Source organism: Alosa alosa, chromosome 20 (assembly GCF_017589495.1).
Source record: "Alosa alosa isolate M-15738 ecotype Scorff River chromosome 20, AALO_Geno_1.1, whole genome shotgun sequence".
Taxonomy (NCBI): Eukaryota; Metazoa; Chordata; class Actinopteri; order Clupeiformes; family Clupeidae; genus Alosa; species Alosa alosa.
In genome coordinates this window covers 13,038,555-13,054,534 of record NC_063208.1, presented here as the reverse complement: position 1 = coordinate 13,054,534, position 15,980 = coordinate 13,038,555, and the positions used below count along the sequence as shown (strand labels likewise).

Below are 15,980 nucleotides of genomic sequence, written 5' to 3'. Positions count from 1 at the left end.
TAGTTTCAGGAAAGGCTGTGCCACCGCATGCCGTCCCCCCCCTCCTCTTTGATTGGTCTGTGCAGCAGAATTGACGGCTTAGTTGATGGTCAGGCAAACTTCTCTACTCATCACTCAACTCCAACCCTGGTAATCTCCACTCTACTCCATCACTCTCTCATCCACTTTCCCAAAATATCTGCTCACAAGCAAAACATTTACTTGGCCCATGTGAGACGGTGATGCTGTTGATCTATCAGGGTAGGATGTATCGCAAGAAAGACTGCACTATCATCACATCAGCAATAACATTGCACGGTCTTAATTAAAGTAATTTATCTTTTGGCATCTGCTTGTTTTTCTCCAACTCGTTTATCTTCCTGCATCGTGTTTGTACATTCTTTTAGTCTTTTCATTATTTATCTAAGTGCTTTATTACCTTATTACTCCCATTATTTACCAAAGCAAATCCAAATCGAATTGCTGTTTCTATTATTTTAAAATCTACACAGGCGTTTTCAGGCTACTGTTACTTAATTTTGTTGCATTGACAATAAGTATTATGAACTAAGTGGTTGTTTAAGTCATCAATCCAGTTGCGTTGTTCCTCTTCACTCGACCAGTACCCTCTTATTTGACCTTGTCAGAGTTCACATGTCACGCACCAGCTTATATGATTAACCAGCTGTCATTTGCCCCGTTGCTCACTCATGTCCATGACTCATCAGAGATCATGAGTCCCCGTAATCAGGACCGGGGTCAGCTGTTGTCAACTGTCTCCTTGTGCGGTCGGGCCGGTCATTACGCTCCTCTCCCCAGGATGAGTCACTCTGGCCTTGACTCTGGCGTCGGTCCCTTGCTTAAGCTGCAGCTCCAGGTGGTGTTCACTATTGATGAGCTCAGGGTGGGGTCAGCTCTCAGGTGCCCTGACGTGTTCACTAGTAAACATTTCTTGTATCTGCACACACACTCTCAGCCCCACACACACACTCATCTATTTACTCCTTTCTCCTCTCTTTTCCATTTTTTCTTTTTCCCCCTTTTTTTCCTCTCTTTTCCTCTTTTCCACACTCTCTTTTCTCTCTATTCCTGTCTGTCTACTTCCTCTTGTCTCTTCCTCCTCTCTTCTCTTTCTCGCTTTCTCTCTTTCTGCCTCTGCTTTATTCATCAGTCTATTTCCTTCTCTCACTTTTGTTGCTCTGCATTTTATAGTACTCGTACTGTAAGCTCATTAGGCCGATGATGGATTCTAACTGGGCAAACTTATTCAAACTCTTTCAGTCAGAATTGGATTCCAGGAACGTCCACAGATTCGTATGCCAGCCTGTTGATCTAAAACTCACTTAGATGAGTCAGGGGAAAGTTTCAGTTGTGTTCTCTGCAGCCTCATCGCTTTCTGCTTCTCGCCGTGCTTTTATCAGACAGACAAAGTAATGTGGGTTGGATTTATTTTATCTTGTGTGGGCGTCCTGCCTATACCAGTGGAGATTGTGTGTACCTCTAGGTAGAAGAACAAGAATAATATTGCATTAAATATCTCTGCAGGTGGGATTTTTTTCTTTTCTTTTGAAATTATCTCGGACTCTGAAGCTTCAGTGCACCCCTCGAGATGGTGTCTTTTTTTCTCTTTGTAAAGATGTTCAAACTTCTGTGCGTGTGTGTTTGTGTGTGAGAGAGAGCACATCTGTCTGTGAGCATCTCTGTGAATATGAGTGTGTGTGTGTGTGTGTAGAGCTTGTGTGTGTATACCTGAATGCTTTGAAGCAGCGGTAATAAATGGCCAAGACTCCTGAGGGTAATTGCTGCTGTATATGCAGGCCGTGCTTTTGGCCTTGCTGGCAGCCACAAGCATATGGCCTTTGATCTGAGGCAAGCTCCAGCACAATGGAGGAGCCAGAGAAACTCACAATACTGCGGGGTGTGCACGTGCTCTCATTCTTTTTTCTTAGTCTCTCTCTCTCTCTCTCCCTCTCTCTAGCTCCCTCTCACATAAGCTGCTTTCAGACACGTCCTCCGCAGTGTATGCGGAGCTTTGCCGAACGGAGGTCCGACCCTTTTGGGCATCAGATATGATGCTAACAACAACGACACCGATGCACATGAACAGAATCTCAGCGTGGTTGAACAAGTTGAACGTGGTTGATCATGAACAGAATCTTCGCGTGTTCTTTGCTTCGTTCAGACACGAATTCATTTACATAATGTCCGTCTGAAATACTAGGAGCGGAGTAGTGTAATAGCTGGCTAAGTTCAGAAAGCAGCTACAGTATACACTTCATCTCTCGCACTCCTGTTTGTTTGCATGTTCTTGGTGGTTTTTGCATGAAGTTTCTCTGCAGTTTATCTTTACCTTCACACTTCTCTGACTCCCATCCAGCTTTCTTTCTACAAATTCTTTTCATGTAGAGTTTGGATGGCTTCATCCTTTTGAATACTATGAAAATCAACAGGGATGTCTTGTCTGTTGTGTACTTTCGTATGGGTAAAAAAGACAACCTTTTACTTAATATTTTATTACCAATCATGGTGTCACTACCCTTCTTTATTTGGGCCATACAGGAGAATCATATCCTTAGGTAACCATTTGTCTTTCTTTTTTTCATGATTAAATGCAGTTGCGATTTCAGAAATCGAGCTGCCACAACTGGTTCCCCTGTTGCTCTTACGTCTTTCTTCTCTTTATCTTCTCTTTGACCAGTGGGCCGCGGCTGAAGTGCCCTTGAGCAAGGCACCTACTGTAACCCCTCACTGCTCCCCGAGTGCCGCTGTAGCAAGGCACCTACTGTAACCCCTCACTGCTCCCCGAGCGCCTGTAGCAAGGCACCTACTGTAACCCCTCACTGCTCCCCGAGCGCCGCTGTAGCAAGGCACCTACTGTAACCCCTCACTGCTCCCCGAGTGCCGCTGTAGCAAGGCACCTAACCCCTCACTGCTCCCCGAGCGCCGCTGTAGCAAGGCACCTACTGTAACCCCTCACTGCTCCCCGAGCGCTGCTGTAGCAAGGCACCTACTGTAACCCCTCACTGCTCCCCGAAGGCCAAGGGTAGCAAGGCACCTACTGTAACCCCCTCACTGCTCCCCGGAAGGCCGTAGCAAGGCACCTAACCCCCTCACTGCTCCCCGAGTGCCGCTGTAGCAAGGCACCTACTGTAACCCCTCACTGCTCCCCGAGCGCTGCTGTAGCAAGGCACCTACTGTAACCCCTCACTGCTCCCCGAGTGCCGCTGTAGCAAGGCACCTAACCCCTCACTGCTCCCCGAGCGCTGCTGTAGCAAGGCACCTACTGTAACCCCTCACTGCTCCCCGAGCGCTGCTGTAGCAAGGCACCCACTGTAACCCTCACTGTTCCCTCACTGCCCCCCCTCACTGCCAGGTAGCAAGGCACCTAACCCCTCACTGCTCCCCGAGCGCTGCTGTAGCAAGGCACCTACTGTAACCCCTCACTGCTCCCCGAGCGCTGCTGTAGCAAGGCACCTACTGTAACCCCTCACTGCTCCCCGAGTGCCGCTGTAGCAAGGCACCTAACCCCCTCACTGCTCCCCCGAGTCACTGCAGCAAGGCACCTACTGTAACCCTCACTGCTCCCCGAAGGCAAGGCACACCCTGTAACCCCTCACTGCTCCCCTCAGCCACTGTAGCAAGGCACCTACTGTAACCCCTCACTGCTCCCCCGAAGCTGCTGTAGCAAGGCACCTACTGTAACCCCCACTGCACTGCTCCCCCTACTGAAGGCCTCACTGCTCCCCCGAGCCAGCTGTAGCAAGGCACCTACTGTAACCCCTCACTGCTCCCCCCGAAAGTGCCGCTGTGTAGCAAGGCACCTAAACCCCTCACTGCTCCCCCGAGTGTCCGCTGTAGCAAGGCACCTACTGTAACCCTCACTGCTCCCCGAGTGCCGCTGTAGCAAGGCACCTACTGTAACCCCTCACTGCTCCCCGAGCGCTGCTGTAGCAAGGCACCTACTGTAACCCCTCACTGCTCCCCGAGCGCTGCTGTAGCAAGGCACCTACTGTAACCCCTCACTGCTCCCCGAGCGCTGCTGTAGCAAGGCACCTACTGTAACCCCTCACTGCTCGAAAGCCGCCACAAGTAAAGGCACCTACTGTAACCCCTCACTGTAGTGTCAAGCAAGGCACCTAACCCCCCTCACTGCTCCCCGAGCCGCTGTAGCAAGGCACCTTACTGTAACCCCTCACTGCTCCCCTCGAGTGCTCGCTGTAGCAAGGCACCTAACCCCCCACTGCTCCCCCCCCTCAGCTGCTGTAGCAAGGCACCTACTGTAACCCCTCACTGCTCCCTCGAAAGTGCCGCTGTAGCAAGGCACCTAACCCTCACTGTTCCCGAGCTGCTGTAGCAAGGCACCTACTGTAACCCCTCACTGCTCCCCGAGTGCCGCAGCAAGCACCTAACCCCTCACTGCTAGCAAGGCACCTAACCCCCTCACTGCTCCCCCGAGCTGCTGTAGCAAGGCACCTACTGTAACCCCTCACTGCTCCCCGAGTGCCGCTGTAGCAAGGCACCTAACCCCTCACTGCCCCCTCGACTGCAAGGCACCTACTGTAACCCCTCACTGCTCCCCCCACTGTTGTAGCAGGCACCTCACTGCGCCTCGAGCCGCTGTTGTAGCAGGGATTAGTGTGTGTGCTTCACCTCACTGTGTGTTCACTGTGTGCTGTTTGTGTTTCACTAATTCACCAATTGGGTTGAATGCAGAGACCAAATTTCCCTCACGGTATCAAAAAAGTATATATACTTATCCTACTTATTAATCTGTCCGAGACTCTTGTAGCTGCGCTGTGAAGCTTTGATCTCTCACCTGATCTCTTACGTCAGCAAGGATCTGTGCAGTTGCCTCTGTCTTAGCAGACGCCCATCCCACGCAGGGTGCCTTCAGTCTGGCCGGGAGTGTGCCATGAGCATCCCCTCTGCACCCTAAAGGGCTGAGAGTACATCCCAAAGCCAAGCCTTTTCCCAGCAGGAGCTGAAACCAATGGTAATAACCTAGAGCAAACTGGAGAGAGAGGGATAGAGAGAGGGATGGGGAGAGCAGAGAGTTAGAAATGGATGAGGAGATTATGGGGAGAGTAAAAAGAAAATTGCAGGACGAAAAGCTAGTAGTCTTACAGTTTGATGGCTTCACTGCAGTTTATTTTGTCTTCCCTTCCTCCTTTTTCGCCCCCTACCTTGCGTTTTTGAGTTCAGATGTCTTGTAATGAAAATTTGGTTGTATAATAAACCCAGCTCTTTCTTCTCCCACTGCACTGCATCAGACAAACTAAGAATCGGTTTGGTGCATTGAACATCTCTTTGAACAAGCACCTGACCTGTTCTATGCATTACACAAAAGATGCTATTGACATGTTGTACCTTCAAGTTTACCAGATTTGAGGACTTGCTTGTCATCCATGTCCATATGTAATGGAAGCAAGCAATGAGAGCACTGGGGAAAGATAAGCAGTGGGTCTGGTGGACACAAAACTGTGCAAAATCGGCACAGGAGTGGAACTTGTGGTATGGTGCTCCCATTTAAGTCACAGCGCATTGCAGATTGATGTAAAGTGTGCGCCCTTACATTTTCTACTTGTTCTTCTAAAATGTTCAGTAAAGGGCTACAGTGCTTCTAAAACCCTGCTTAGAAATCACCAACCCTGACCATGTTTTTGTCTGCAACCCCAGATCACAGTAGATTTTCCTGCACAAAACTACAGGACTCAGCCTACAACTCTTAAATTCTCAGAGGAAAAACGGTCTAAAGTACTCATCATGTGGAAACATTCTAATAATGACCCTTGGGCTCTGGATAGCTTCTAAGGTTCTTAATACGATGGTTTGGCAAAGGCAGTTTTTTTATCAGTCTGTGGGTGGTCTGAAAGACATTTCAAAAGTCCCTTTTATAGACTTGAACTTCTTAAGTGGGCTTGACTAGAATCATCTGTGAAATAGCTGTATTCACATGTACAGAGCTGACATTTTGCCACTCTAGTCTCTGTGTCTTGACTAGCTGAGGCTTCAAGGCCAGTGCAGGGGTGGGAGTGTCACGATGTGGCGTGTGCACTCAAATCAATTTTGCCTCAGTGCTGTGTGGGCAACAGCAGGTGCTTACCAGGCGGATCCAATCTGCATATCTCGTCACTGAGCATTGCTTGGCTTTTTCATCGTTGTCTCTGGTACCCCAAGGCAAAGGCATCACCCTTAATTTGTTCACACAGAGATATGTACAATGTTCATGTAGGACAAGGCAGCCATGCATTATGGTTTTAGATGTGTCTCTCTGAGATCTCTCTTTGATGAATTTTGGATTGTTTTTGTCACTTGGCAACATCTAGAAGACTCCAGGCATGTCTAATCCGACATACAGCAGTGGATCACACAGAAGAAGCAAAGTGGCTCTGAAACTCTCGTCTCGTTTTGACCTTCCCTACAGACATCTGACTCAGTGGTTGGCTTCATTGATTTAATGAATTGTCCAGGCCAGCACGCATCCAGGAAGGTCAGCTTAATCTATATGGTCATCTCATTGACTTATTGTTGTAGCGTAAGTGACAGGAGGTCAGCCTGTTGGAGGGATTTGGGTATTACATGGCAAGACTTTGCTAAGACTCTTAAAAGCCTTTGCATCCCATATTTTTCCCAACTGTATAGTTCACCCTTTGTAGAAATTCTAAATCAATCATAGCTGGTCTTGTTATTATGTGTCACTAATGAAAACTTAGGATTTGTTTCCACAAAACACATACAACACGCAACAACTGGGAGCCGCAGGGAGGTGTGGGCAATGGCGGTTAAGACCTTCTGTCAATTAATTGTGTTCTCAGTGGCACATATGTGGAACCAGCTTAACCCCCTTTTGAATGCCTGCAATTAGCCTGGGCAGCAGATGCACCGTTGCTGTCGCGATGGGCTACTGCTGCTTAAATACAGATTGCATTCTTTTTTACTGGAGGGAAAAGCAAAATGAAACAATTCAATGCCCATTAATCAATAAATATAAAAAATGAGCAGACACACATTTGCATATGCCCAAACTCACACATGCAAGCGCACAGTACACTCTTTCCCTCACACACATACACAGAGAAACCAAAGATCCTTAATATACACGCTTTATCAACTGTCTCTGGAGAAACTATGAAATGTTCAAAAAAACTTCACTGAGCAACAGCCTCTCTCACAAACTGATGTGAGAGACTGCTGTTTCATATGGTGCAAGTCACATCAGGCCAGGCTAGCATGAACTTGGGTGCAAGTAATTGAGCTCCTAACACCTTTTTGGTGTAATGCCTTTCTTTCTGCTCCACACTGTGTTTTTAATGGAAGGACCTTTTGTGATTCTGCTTTTGTCCTCAGGAGGTCCAGAAAGACATTGAGCCATTAAGTTCAGGTCGGTTCTATTGAACTTTTGTGCCAACTCTCATACCTTTGGCTTTGATTGCACTTTAGAGTACTTTGAGGAGGCTTTGGAGTTTTATAATCTTGAGTGATTATTGGGTTCATCATCTCATTGGGTTCATCATGGGCTCATATACTCTCCTAATGCTCTCACAAACACCAACCCCAGCCTGCGTGATGAGAGACTGTTGACCTTTTAACCTTATTGTCTGGGTCTGTCGTAGCGTGCTATCCCGATGATGAGCCATCCTACCCTGGGGAAGCGTTTCATATACTCTAGATGTATGCAGAGGCTGAAAGAGTGCAGAACAGCCAGGGCCAAAATCCACAGAGGAATCTATCATTCCCTGTCTCTATTAAAAATAAATTGGGCTGTTGGTTTTTGGTTCGATGTCTTTCACAATTCTCCTGAGACCAGAAGGAGATCTGTCGGATTCTGCCCTATATTATACCATGTTAATGAGCAATTTTTCTTATCTAGAAAGAAAAATTGAAAAGAAAAAACTTATCTAGACCAAGATAAAACCGTTGTCATCAAATGTCTTGAGCTTTCAAGCTTTTTTAGCCCCTTTGTTTCTCCTGGGCAGAGAGACATTGTGTAAGGGAACTGTAACATTGAAACATCTTGCGTTTTTCCATTTGCAACCATCCCCATTCTTTCCTTCATTCTCCCAGATGCACACATCATATATCAATCCATGTCCTGTTCAAAGGCAATTAGTTAAACTCTCTATCCCTTAAACTGTGTGTGGAATAAACTCCACCTGGAAATTGGGAATACATTGCCGTTTCGTCACAGGCGTCGACTCTTTCCTCTGACAGATCGATGCCAACCATTAAAGCTGGCGTCGACCTGGCGACTGAAGGACAGTCGTGGAGGAGCTGCCATTCAATGATGTACAGGCTGCTCCCTCATAGTATCTGACTGTCGTCGTGATGCAGCACTGTAATGCAGCACCTGTCAGAAGCAACAAGACGCATGGGAGGTGGTTCTGTAAATCATCTGTGTGCCGTGGGACTTCAAAAGGAGGGCTTAAATCGTTTTTTCCTAAACAAAGCAGTAGTACAAAAGTCTTTGTACTACTGCCTCTGAAACGATTGGGTAAGAATTTAATACAACAATTTAAGTTTAATTTCACTGCTTGTTACGCCCCAGAAAGTCGTAAGTCAATGAAGCCTTTCCAGAACCACTCAGTCTCAATTGTGATTTGAGAAGCGGTCTGGTGTTAACCAGGCTAATAGGCTACTCTGTTCCTCAGTAACTAGGGGCTGTATGTGTGTTATAGGTCATCGCAACCTTTGGCAAACATAGGCGACAGATTTTAGTATTTACAACCAGCAGGCCTACCAAGAAAGGGCAGTAGGTGGCAGTGGCACTCTGACTACAATATGGTGCCAACACGTGTATTGAGTAATTTTTGATAGCTGGCTTTGAGGTTAGTAGGCTACAATATAGTCTATGATCTAAATGTAATAATTCTAAATAGAAAAGTGGGAAAAGTAGGGCCTGTTTATGCTTGTTTTATGCTTTGAATCCCATAAAATGTGGGTTGCCGTTTAATGATCATGAGCCATTGTGCCATTTCACAATCCAATCAAACACAATCCAAACCAGTTCAAGTGCCACTGTTCCAGCTCGTTAACAATGATGGTAACATCTTAGTAGTACAGTGCAGGTTGTGGCTGTCAGATTCTCTTGCTCTCTCTTTCTTTAAAAAAAATCTTCTTCTTTGTCATACTGATCTTCTAAGTTTTGGTAATTGGCTGTGAGCTAACTCACAATGTGTATATATATTTTTTAATTATTCTCTGGAAAATAAAACAAAGGCTCCTTGGTTAGTTTAGCAGGCCATTTTACCATAATTTCCCCCACAACCCTGGATGGGCCTTGGATCCTGTGGTGATGGATGGATTCGCTAATAATATTTTCATGGGCAGCCCCAACCGCTCTGTCAACATCTGTTGTCAGCGCTACTTGTTAGGTGCTGCGTGAAAGAGGTTGAATTTGGTGTAATTTCATTCAACCAGTATGAAACCCACTTGTCACAGTTTCTGCCAAGCTTCATTGTCATTATGGGATGGGATGTATTGCTCACCCACTTATACTCAGCCAAACACTCCTCAGACCTCTGGGATGCGTCCGTCATTTTCCTCTCATTCATTTCCCTTTCTATTAACCTTTCCTCCTGCCAGTGGGGAAATAAAGATTGTTGGTTAATTACAGAACCACCTCTGGGCTGATGGTATATTTTTACTACCATATTTCTCTTGAGACTCAATCAGGACGATGCAAGATCAGGATCCAGGCTTTATTCTTTTCAATGAGGGGCCAGTGCCCCTCAAGGAGAAAAAAAATACATGTTTGTGTCAGCCCATCATGGATTTCACCAGATTCTCAATATTCTCTTCTAAAGACTACCGGAAGAGGCTGGCCTTTTTATGCTCAATTTGCAAGGGTGTGGTTCACGTGGTGATCAGGTACAACGCCCCTCTGATTGGCTTTCTCTTCCGCCCGTTTCCATCAGCCACACCCAGACACACCTACACACACCTACACACACCCACTTACTATTTAACATATTAGAAGGCCTCAGGTAGAAATGTTATACAGGATGTTCTAAACATTCTTACACTTAATTCATTGTACTCTTTGTACTGAGACTATAAAAATGATACCAAACATGAATACATTTACAGTTAATGACACAAACATATAATTCAGCTAAAGTTTAACCCAGGTCTTTGTTTAACCCAAAGAGGAGATTGTGGACAGCTGGTAGGAGCCAGTGGGGAGCATTTCACACCTACATCTGCATTTAATAGATCAAAGGGAGAAAGAGAATACCCTCTAAATGTAAATGTGGCTAAGCCTCCACCTAGTCTGGGGCAAGAAACGGTCATATAAAATTATTCCCTTCAGGGCCAAGTTTCTGCTGGCAGTGATATGTTAGTATGTGGCTGTGCGAAGGCTGCATTAATGGGAAAATAATGACCACAGCACCCCATGTTTATTAGGACCACAGCACCCCATGTTTATTGGCAAGATTGACCTTTTTTTCCCCTCAAATCAATAAAAGGTTGATAACAAAATAAGAAATGGCTTTACAGTTGTAGGTGCAACGGCCCTGGTGACATGACATGACCTCATGACTGACATGACTGACCTCGCGCAGAACCTTATTAATTATCCTATTTTCTCATTAACCAGTTCCATTCCCATGATCCAGGGCCCTGACTTGTTGGTTTTCAGATGACACAGAGAATAAAGCTCCTTGTGGGAATGATACATTTCCCAGTGGTCGATATCAGACCGTATCAATGGATCCACGCGCTGGTCGTGATGGAGGGGCTGGTCTTGAACATGCTAGTGTTTATGGTCTCATAGGCAGCCTGCTGTGCTGAGATGGGGAAAAGTAAAACCGGTGGCCACAGAAATATTTTGCCAAGAAATATTAATTCATGAACAGCTGCTGAGGATTTAAACGAGAAATTAGTCAATTGTGGAACAAAAAGAATGAATTAAATGCTGACGATTTCTCACAGCTGGAAAGTCTCTATGTAATCTAATGCAGAGATCTGGTTTATATCATGTTAATGTTATTAAATAGGCTGCAGTATGTTTTTTTCTTCTCTACCAAGTAAGACTTAGAGTCTGCGCAGGAATTTTCCACGGAGTTTAGAGTCTTTATTGAAGGAGGCGATCAAATCAGATACACGTAATTATATTCCTGCAGTACCCAGGGAATTCCATCCCTTTAGGACACACAACCAAGCGTTAACGCAGCGTTCCTCCTCACTGAGCCTGCTTTTAAGATTAATTGAACATTTCTCTCGTTATCGAAATAAGTGTATAAATGTAACAAAGCGAGAACAAAGTTTTGCTGGTCGCACGGTCCCTTTTGTTCCTTTCCTTCCCTTATCTCCTTGTGAACTCACTGAACGTGTCCACCAGTATTTCTGCCACCGCCGTAAGTGGTATCAGGGGACGGGCAACGTGTTTGTCGTTCGTCTGGGAGAGTGGAGTAATTAAGCTTCGGCGCTAGAGAGGCCAGATCCACGGGCAGAGTACCGACATGTCATTAAAAGCTGCAGGAGTGTGAATCAAAGACGCTTACATGTCGCATAAAGATGTCAAACAGTAGAGTGCCGGGTATAGACAAAGTGAGTCAAATGTGAATTATGAGTAGAACCTTTTGTCTTGTCTTTGTTTGAAAACTTGATTGTGGTCATTGTGCACGCGTGGAAGTGGTTGGTGTTCATGGAAAGGGTTAGGATCGGTTACACTACCAGCATCAGTGATACAGTGGCTAACCTTGCACTTGTGTCTTGTGCCAGTATCAGAAATGTTGTCAGATATCAGTTGTAGTATGGTAGTATGACACTTTGGCACCATTCATGCAAGTGTGATATGAAACATATATGTACAAAATTCAGTCCATTTATAAATGTTTTCTTTGCTTCTTTGTTTTGTTCTTTGTGGAACAGAAGTGCTGTGAACCTTTTTAAAACAAATTCACACTGTCAAGTGCAATGTCAAGCAGCCTGTCTACTCATGACACTCCCATGTCGACCCATAAAAACTGAGTTGTTCCACTTAATCTCATTCTGATCGTCTTATTGCAGGTTGATGACATGCTGGGCGAGGAGAGTGATAACGAGAGTGACGAGCAGGGAAAGGAGGACGAGAACATGGAGGTGGGGCGACGGTGGCGGCGGTGGCGGTGGTGGTGGTGGTGATGAAGATGAGGACGAAGGGCCAGAGGAGAGACCTCAGACAAGCCAGCAGAGTTTGGCAGTTAAGCACCAGCAGCAAATCCCAGGCCCCAGCGCCAGGGAGGAGGGGAGCCAGACGCAACCCAGCGATGGAGACAGTCTGTCGGGCAGCGAGCCAAGGTAAGACCCCTGGCATGCTATCAGGAAGAGACAGACGGAGGGCTGGGATTTTATGTAACCATCTTGCTACAGTCTTGTTGCTCATGTTCTCGAATCAGCACACACACACACACACACACACACACACACACACACACACACACACACACAAAACAATCTCACCAACACACCCGTCTGTTGGTAGTCTGAGTGTGTCCAGCCAGGTAGACTTCCAGACACCTGTCTCCCTTTGCCTGGCCTGTCTCCCGTTTCCGGGCGTGGTGTCTAGTTCAGGTGGGATGCGCCTGAAGGCAGCAGGAATGGGGGATGTATCCATCTGGGCCCCCTCCAGAGAGAACCACAGGGCCTCAGGAACTCCACACCAAACACACACACACACACACACACACACACACACATACACACATACACACGCACTTACAGGGAAGCTACACCGGGTGCGTAACTGAAGCGTTCCGTTCGTGCCTTTTAGAAGATTGGTCTATTTTTTTATTATTTTTTTTAAAGTATATTTTTTTGGGCTTTTTATGCCTTTAATTATAGGACAGTGGAGAGTGACAGGAAGTGAGTGGGGAGAGAGCAGGGGTGGGATCCTGAAAGGACCACGGGCGGAATCGAACCCGGTCGCAGCTTAGATACAGGTGCCCCAGCCAGTTGGCGCCACAGCTGGGGCCCAAAAGATTGTTCTATTTTTTTCTCTCGAGCGTACATGCAGCTATCCGTCTGGTGTAGCTACTTCCATTGATTACAGTGGAAGCTAATTGTTGCAGCAGACCCAACGCTAACGGAACGCTTCAGTTACCCGCCTGGTGTAGCTTCCCACTTAGACATCATTTGTGATATGTTTTATTTAAGCAGGTGATCTTTTTTCCCCTCCATGGGGCACAGCATTATTATTAGTCGCTTGTTTGTCTCCCCATCTCAAAGACCTCTCTATGGCGTCTGAATGGAAAAACTCAAGTCCCATACTGACAGTTCAGCCAGCTCTGTTTGCTTCAATAGCTGGCATTTTACAGACTGGCACGCAGAGATTTCTGGACATTCTTAGAGGTGGTTTGGCAGGTAGGAAACAGCCTAGATAGGAAACAGCCTTTCAGTTGAGGGAAACAGTAAAGAAAATAACTCCACCATGCTGAGAGGAATCATGTCAAGATCCTCCTCCAGGTCTCCTCCACCTCCCTCCACCTCTCCCTCCACCTCTCCCTCCGTCTCCCTCCACCTCTCCTTCCACCTCTCCCTCCACCTCTCCCTCCACCTCTCCCTCGTCTCCTCCACCTCTCCCTCCACCTCTCCCTCAGGTCTCCTCCACCTCTCCTCCACCTCCCTCCACCTCTCCTCACCTCTCCCTCCCTTCTTCCTCTTTTATTTCCAAAGGGAAATCTGGTCAGGTACCAGTCCCCCCTCCAGCCTTTCCTTTCTGTGTCCACCCACCTTTTCTCCTCTTCTCCTGCTTCCTGTAGCATTGCTCTGTCGTAATGAGTTTGCAGGCGTTTGCTTGTCTAAGGGCTTTGACCAAGCTTGAGCGGTGAACCAGCATGTTTGTGATATGTTTTATTTAAGCAGGTGATCTTTTTTCCCCTCCATGGGGCACAGCATTATTATTAGTCGCTTGTTTGTCTCCCCATCTCAAAGACCTCTCTATGGCGTCTGAATGGAAAAACTCAAGTCCCATACTGACAGTTCAGCCAGCTCTGTTTGCTTCAATAGCTGGCATTTTACAGACTGGCACGCAGAGATTTCTGGACATTCTTAGAGGTGGTTTGGCAGGTAGGAAACAGCCTAGATAGGAAACAGCCTTTCAGTTGAGGGAAACAGTAAAGAAAATAACTCCACCATGCTGAGAGGAATCATGTCAAGATCCTCCTCCAGGTCTCCTCCACCTCTCCTCAAGTCTCCCTCCACCTCTCCTCACCTCTCCCTCCCTTCTTCCTCTTTTATTTCCAAAGGAAATCTGGTCAGTACCAGTCCCCCTCCAGCCTTTCCTTTCTGTGTCCACCCACCTTTTCTCCTCTTCTCCTGCTTCCTGTAGCATTGCTCTGTCGTAATGAGTTTGCAGAGCGTTTGCTTGTCTAAGGGCTTTGACCAAGCTTGAGCCGGTGAACCAGCATGTTTGTGATATGTTTTTATTTAAGCAGGTGATCTTTTTTTTCCCCCTCCATGGGGGCACAGCATTATTATTAGTCGCTTTGTTTGCCCCCATCTCAAAGACCTCTCTATGAGCGTCTGAATGGAAAAACTCAAGTCCCATACTGACAGTTCAGCCAGCTCTGTTTGCTTCAATAGCTGGCATTTTACAGACTGGCACGCAGAGATTTCTGGACATTCTTAGAGGTGGTTTGGCAGGTAGGAAACAGCCTAGATAGGAAACAGCCTTTCAGTTGAGAAACAGTAAAGAAAATAACTCCACCATGCTGAGAGGAATCATGTCAAGATCCTCCTCCAGGTCTCCTCCACCTCTCCTCACCTCTCCTCCACCTCTCCTCACCTCTCCTCCACCTCTCCCTCCACCTCCTCCGCCTCCTCCACCTCCCTCCACCTCTCCCCACCTCTCCCTCCACCTCTCCCTCCACCTCCCTCCACCTCTCCCTCCGTCTCCCTCCACCTCTCCCTCCGTCTCCCTCCACCTCTCCCTCCGTCTCCCTCCACCTCTCCCTCCGTCTCCCTCCACCTCTCCCTCCGTCTCCCTCCACCTCTCCCTCCGTCTCCCTCCACCTCTCCCTCCACCTCTCCCTCCGTCTCCCTCCACCTCTCCCTCCACCTCTCCCTCCGTCTCCCTCCACCTCTCCCTCCCTTCTTCCTCTTTTATTTCCAAAGGAAATCTGGTCAGTACCAGTCCCCCTCCAGCCTTTCCTTTCTGTGTCCACCCACCTTTTCTCCTCTTCTCCTGCTTCCTGTAGCATTGCTCTGTCGTAATGAGTTTGCAGGCGTTTGCTTGTCTAAGGGCTTTGACTGCTTGAGCCGGTGAACCAGCATGTTTGTGATATGTTTTTATTTAAGCGAATTGGAATCTTTTTCCCCTCCATGGGGGAGCACAGCATTATTATTAGTGGCTTTGTTTTGCCCCATCTCCGAAGACCTCTCTATGGCGTCTGAATGGAAAAACTCAAGTCCATACTGACAGTTCAGCCAGCTCTGTTTGCTTCAATAGCTGGCATTTTACAGACTGGCACCCAGAGATTTCTGGACATTTCTTAGAGGTGGTTTGGCAGGTAGGAAACAGCCTAGATAGGAAACAGCCTTTCAGTTGAGGAAACAGTAAAGAAAATAACTCCACCATGCTGAGAGGAATCATGTCAAGATCCTCCTCCAGGTCTCTGCAGAGGCTGGTTCGTGTCTTCCCTTGTCATACTGTCCTGACCTCCAGGTGTCCCCATAATTGTAGGCATCTGGTAATGGGTGCCTTCAGGGGCCACTTTTGCCCCGCATGACAAAATCACCACCATCACCATCCCCTCTATTGGCACCATCATGAGAGCGAGCACAGTGTAGGCTTTTGTGGTACAGCCAGGAGAAGTCACTGAAGTGCAGGAACATGAATAACAAACAAATAATTGAAAATGTTTATCCCCACTGGCTTGACATTGAAAGAGAATAAGTCACGGCGGTAGGCTAATTTAAAAACAATTTCAAAACCTATTAATGTCAACTGACATGACCTATCGTTGATAGAGCTCAGTGCGTTCCAGCTCAGTGCGTTCTAGTCCATGCTGTTATTTTTG

At 47.0% G+C, this 15,980-nt stretch overlaps 1 protein-coding gene across 3 annotated transcripts in view; it reads left to right on the top strand.

Moving 5' to 3' along the window:
- ctdp1 (CTD (carboxy-terminal domain, RNA polymerase II, polypeptide A) phosphatase, subunit 1) overlaps nucleotides 1-12,229 on the top strand; it is a 52,697-nt gene extending 40,468 nt beyond the window's left edge. For all 3 annotated transcript variants that reach the window (XM_048229631.1, XM_048229630.1, XM_048229629.1), the window contains one exon: nucleotides 11,992-12,229. In XM_048229631.1, coding sequence (XP_048085588.1) covers nucleotides 11,992-12,105 — 114 coding nt within the window. In that variant the 3' untranslated portion in view covers nucleotides 12,106-12,229. The remainder of the gene's footprint in view (nucleotides 1-11,991) is intronic.
- Nucleotides 12,230-15,980: the final 3,751 nt, after the last annotated feature.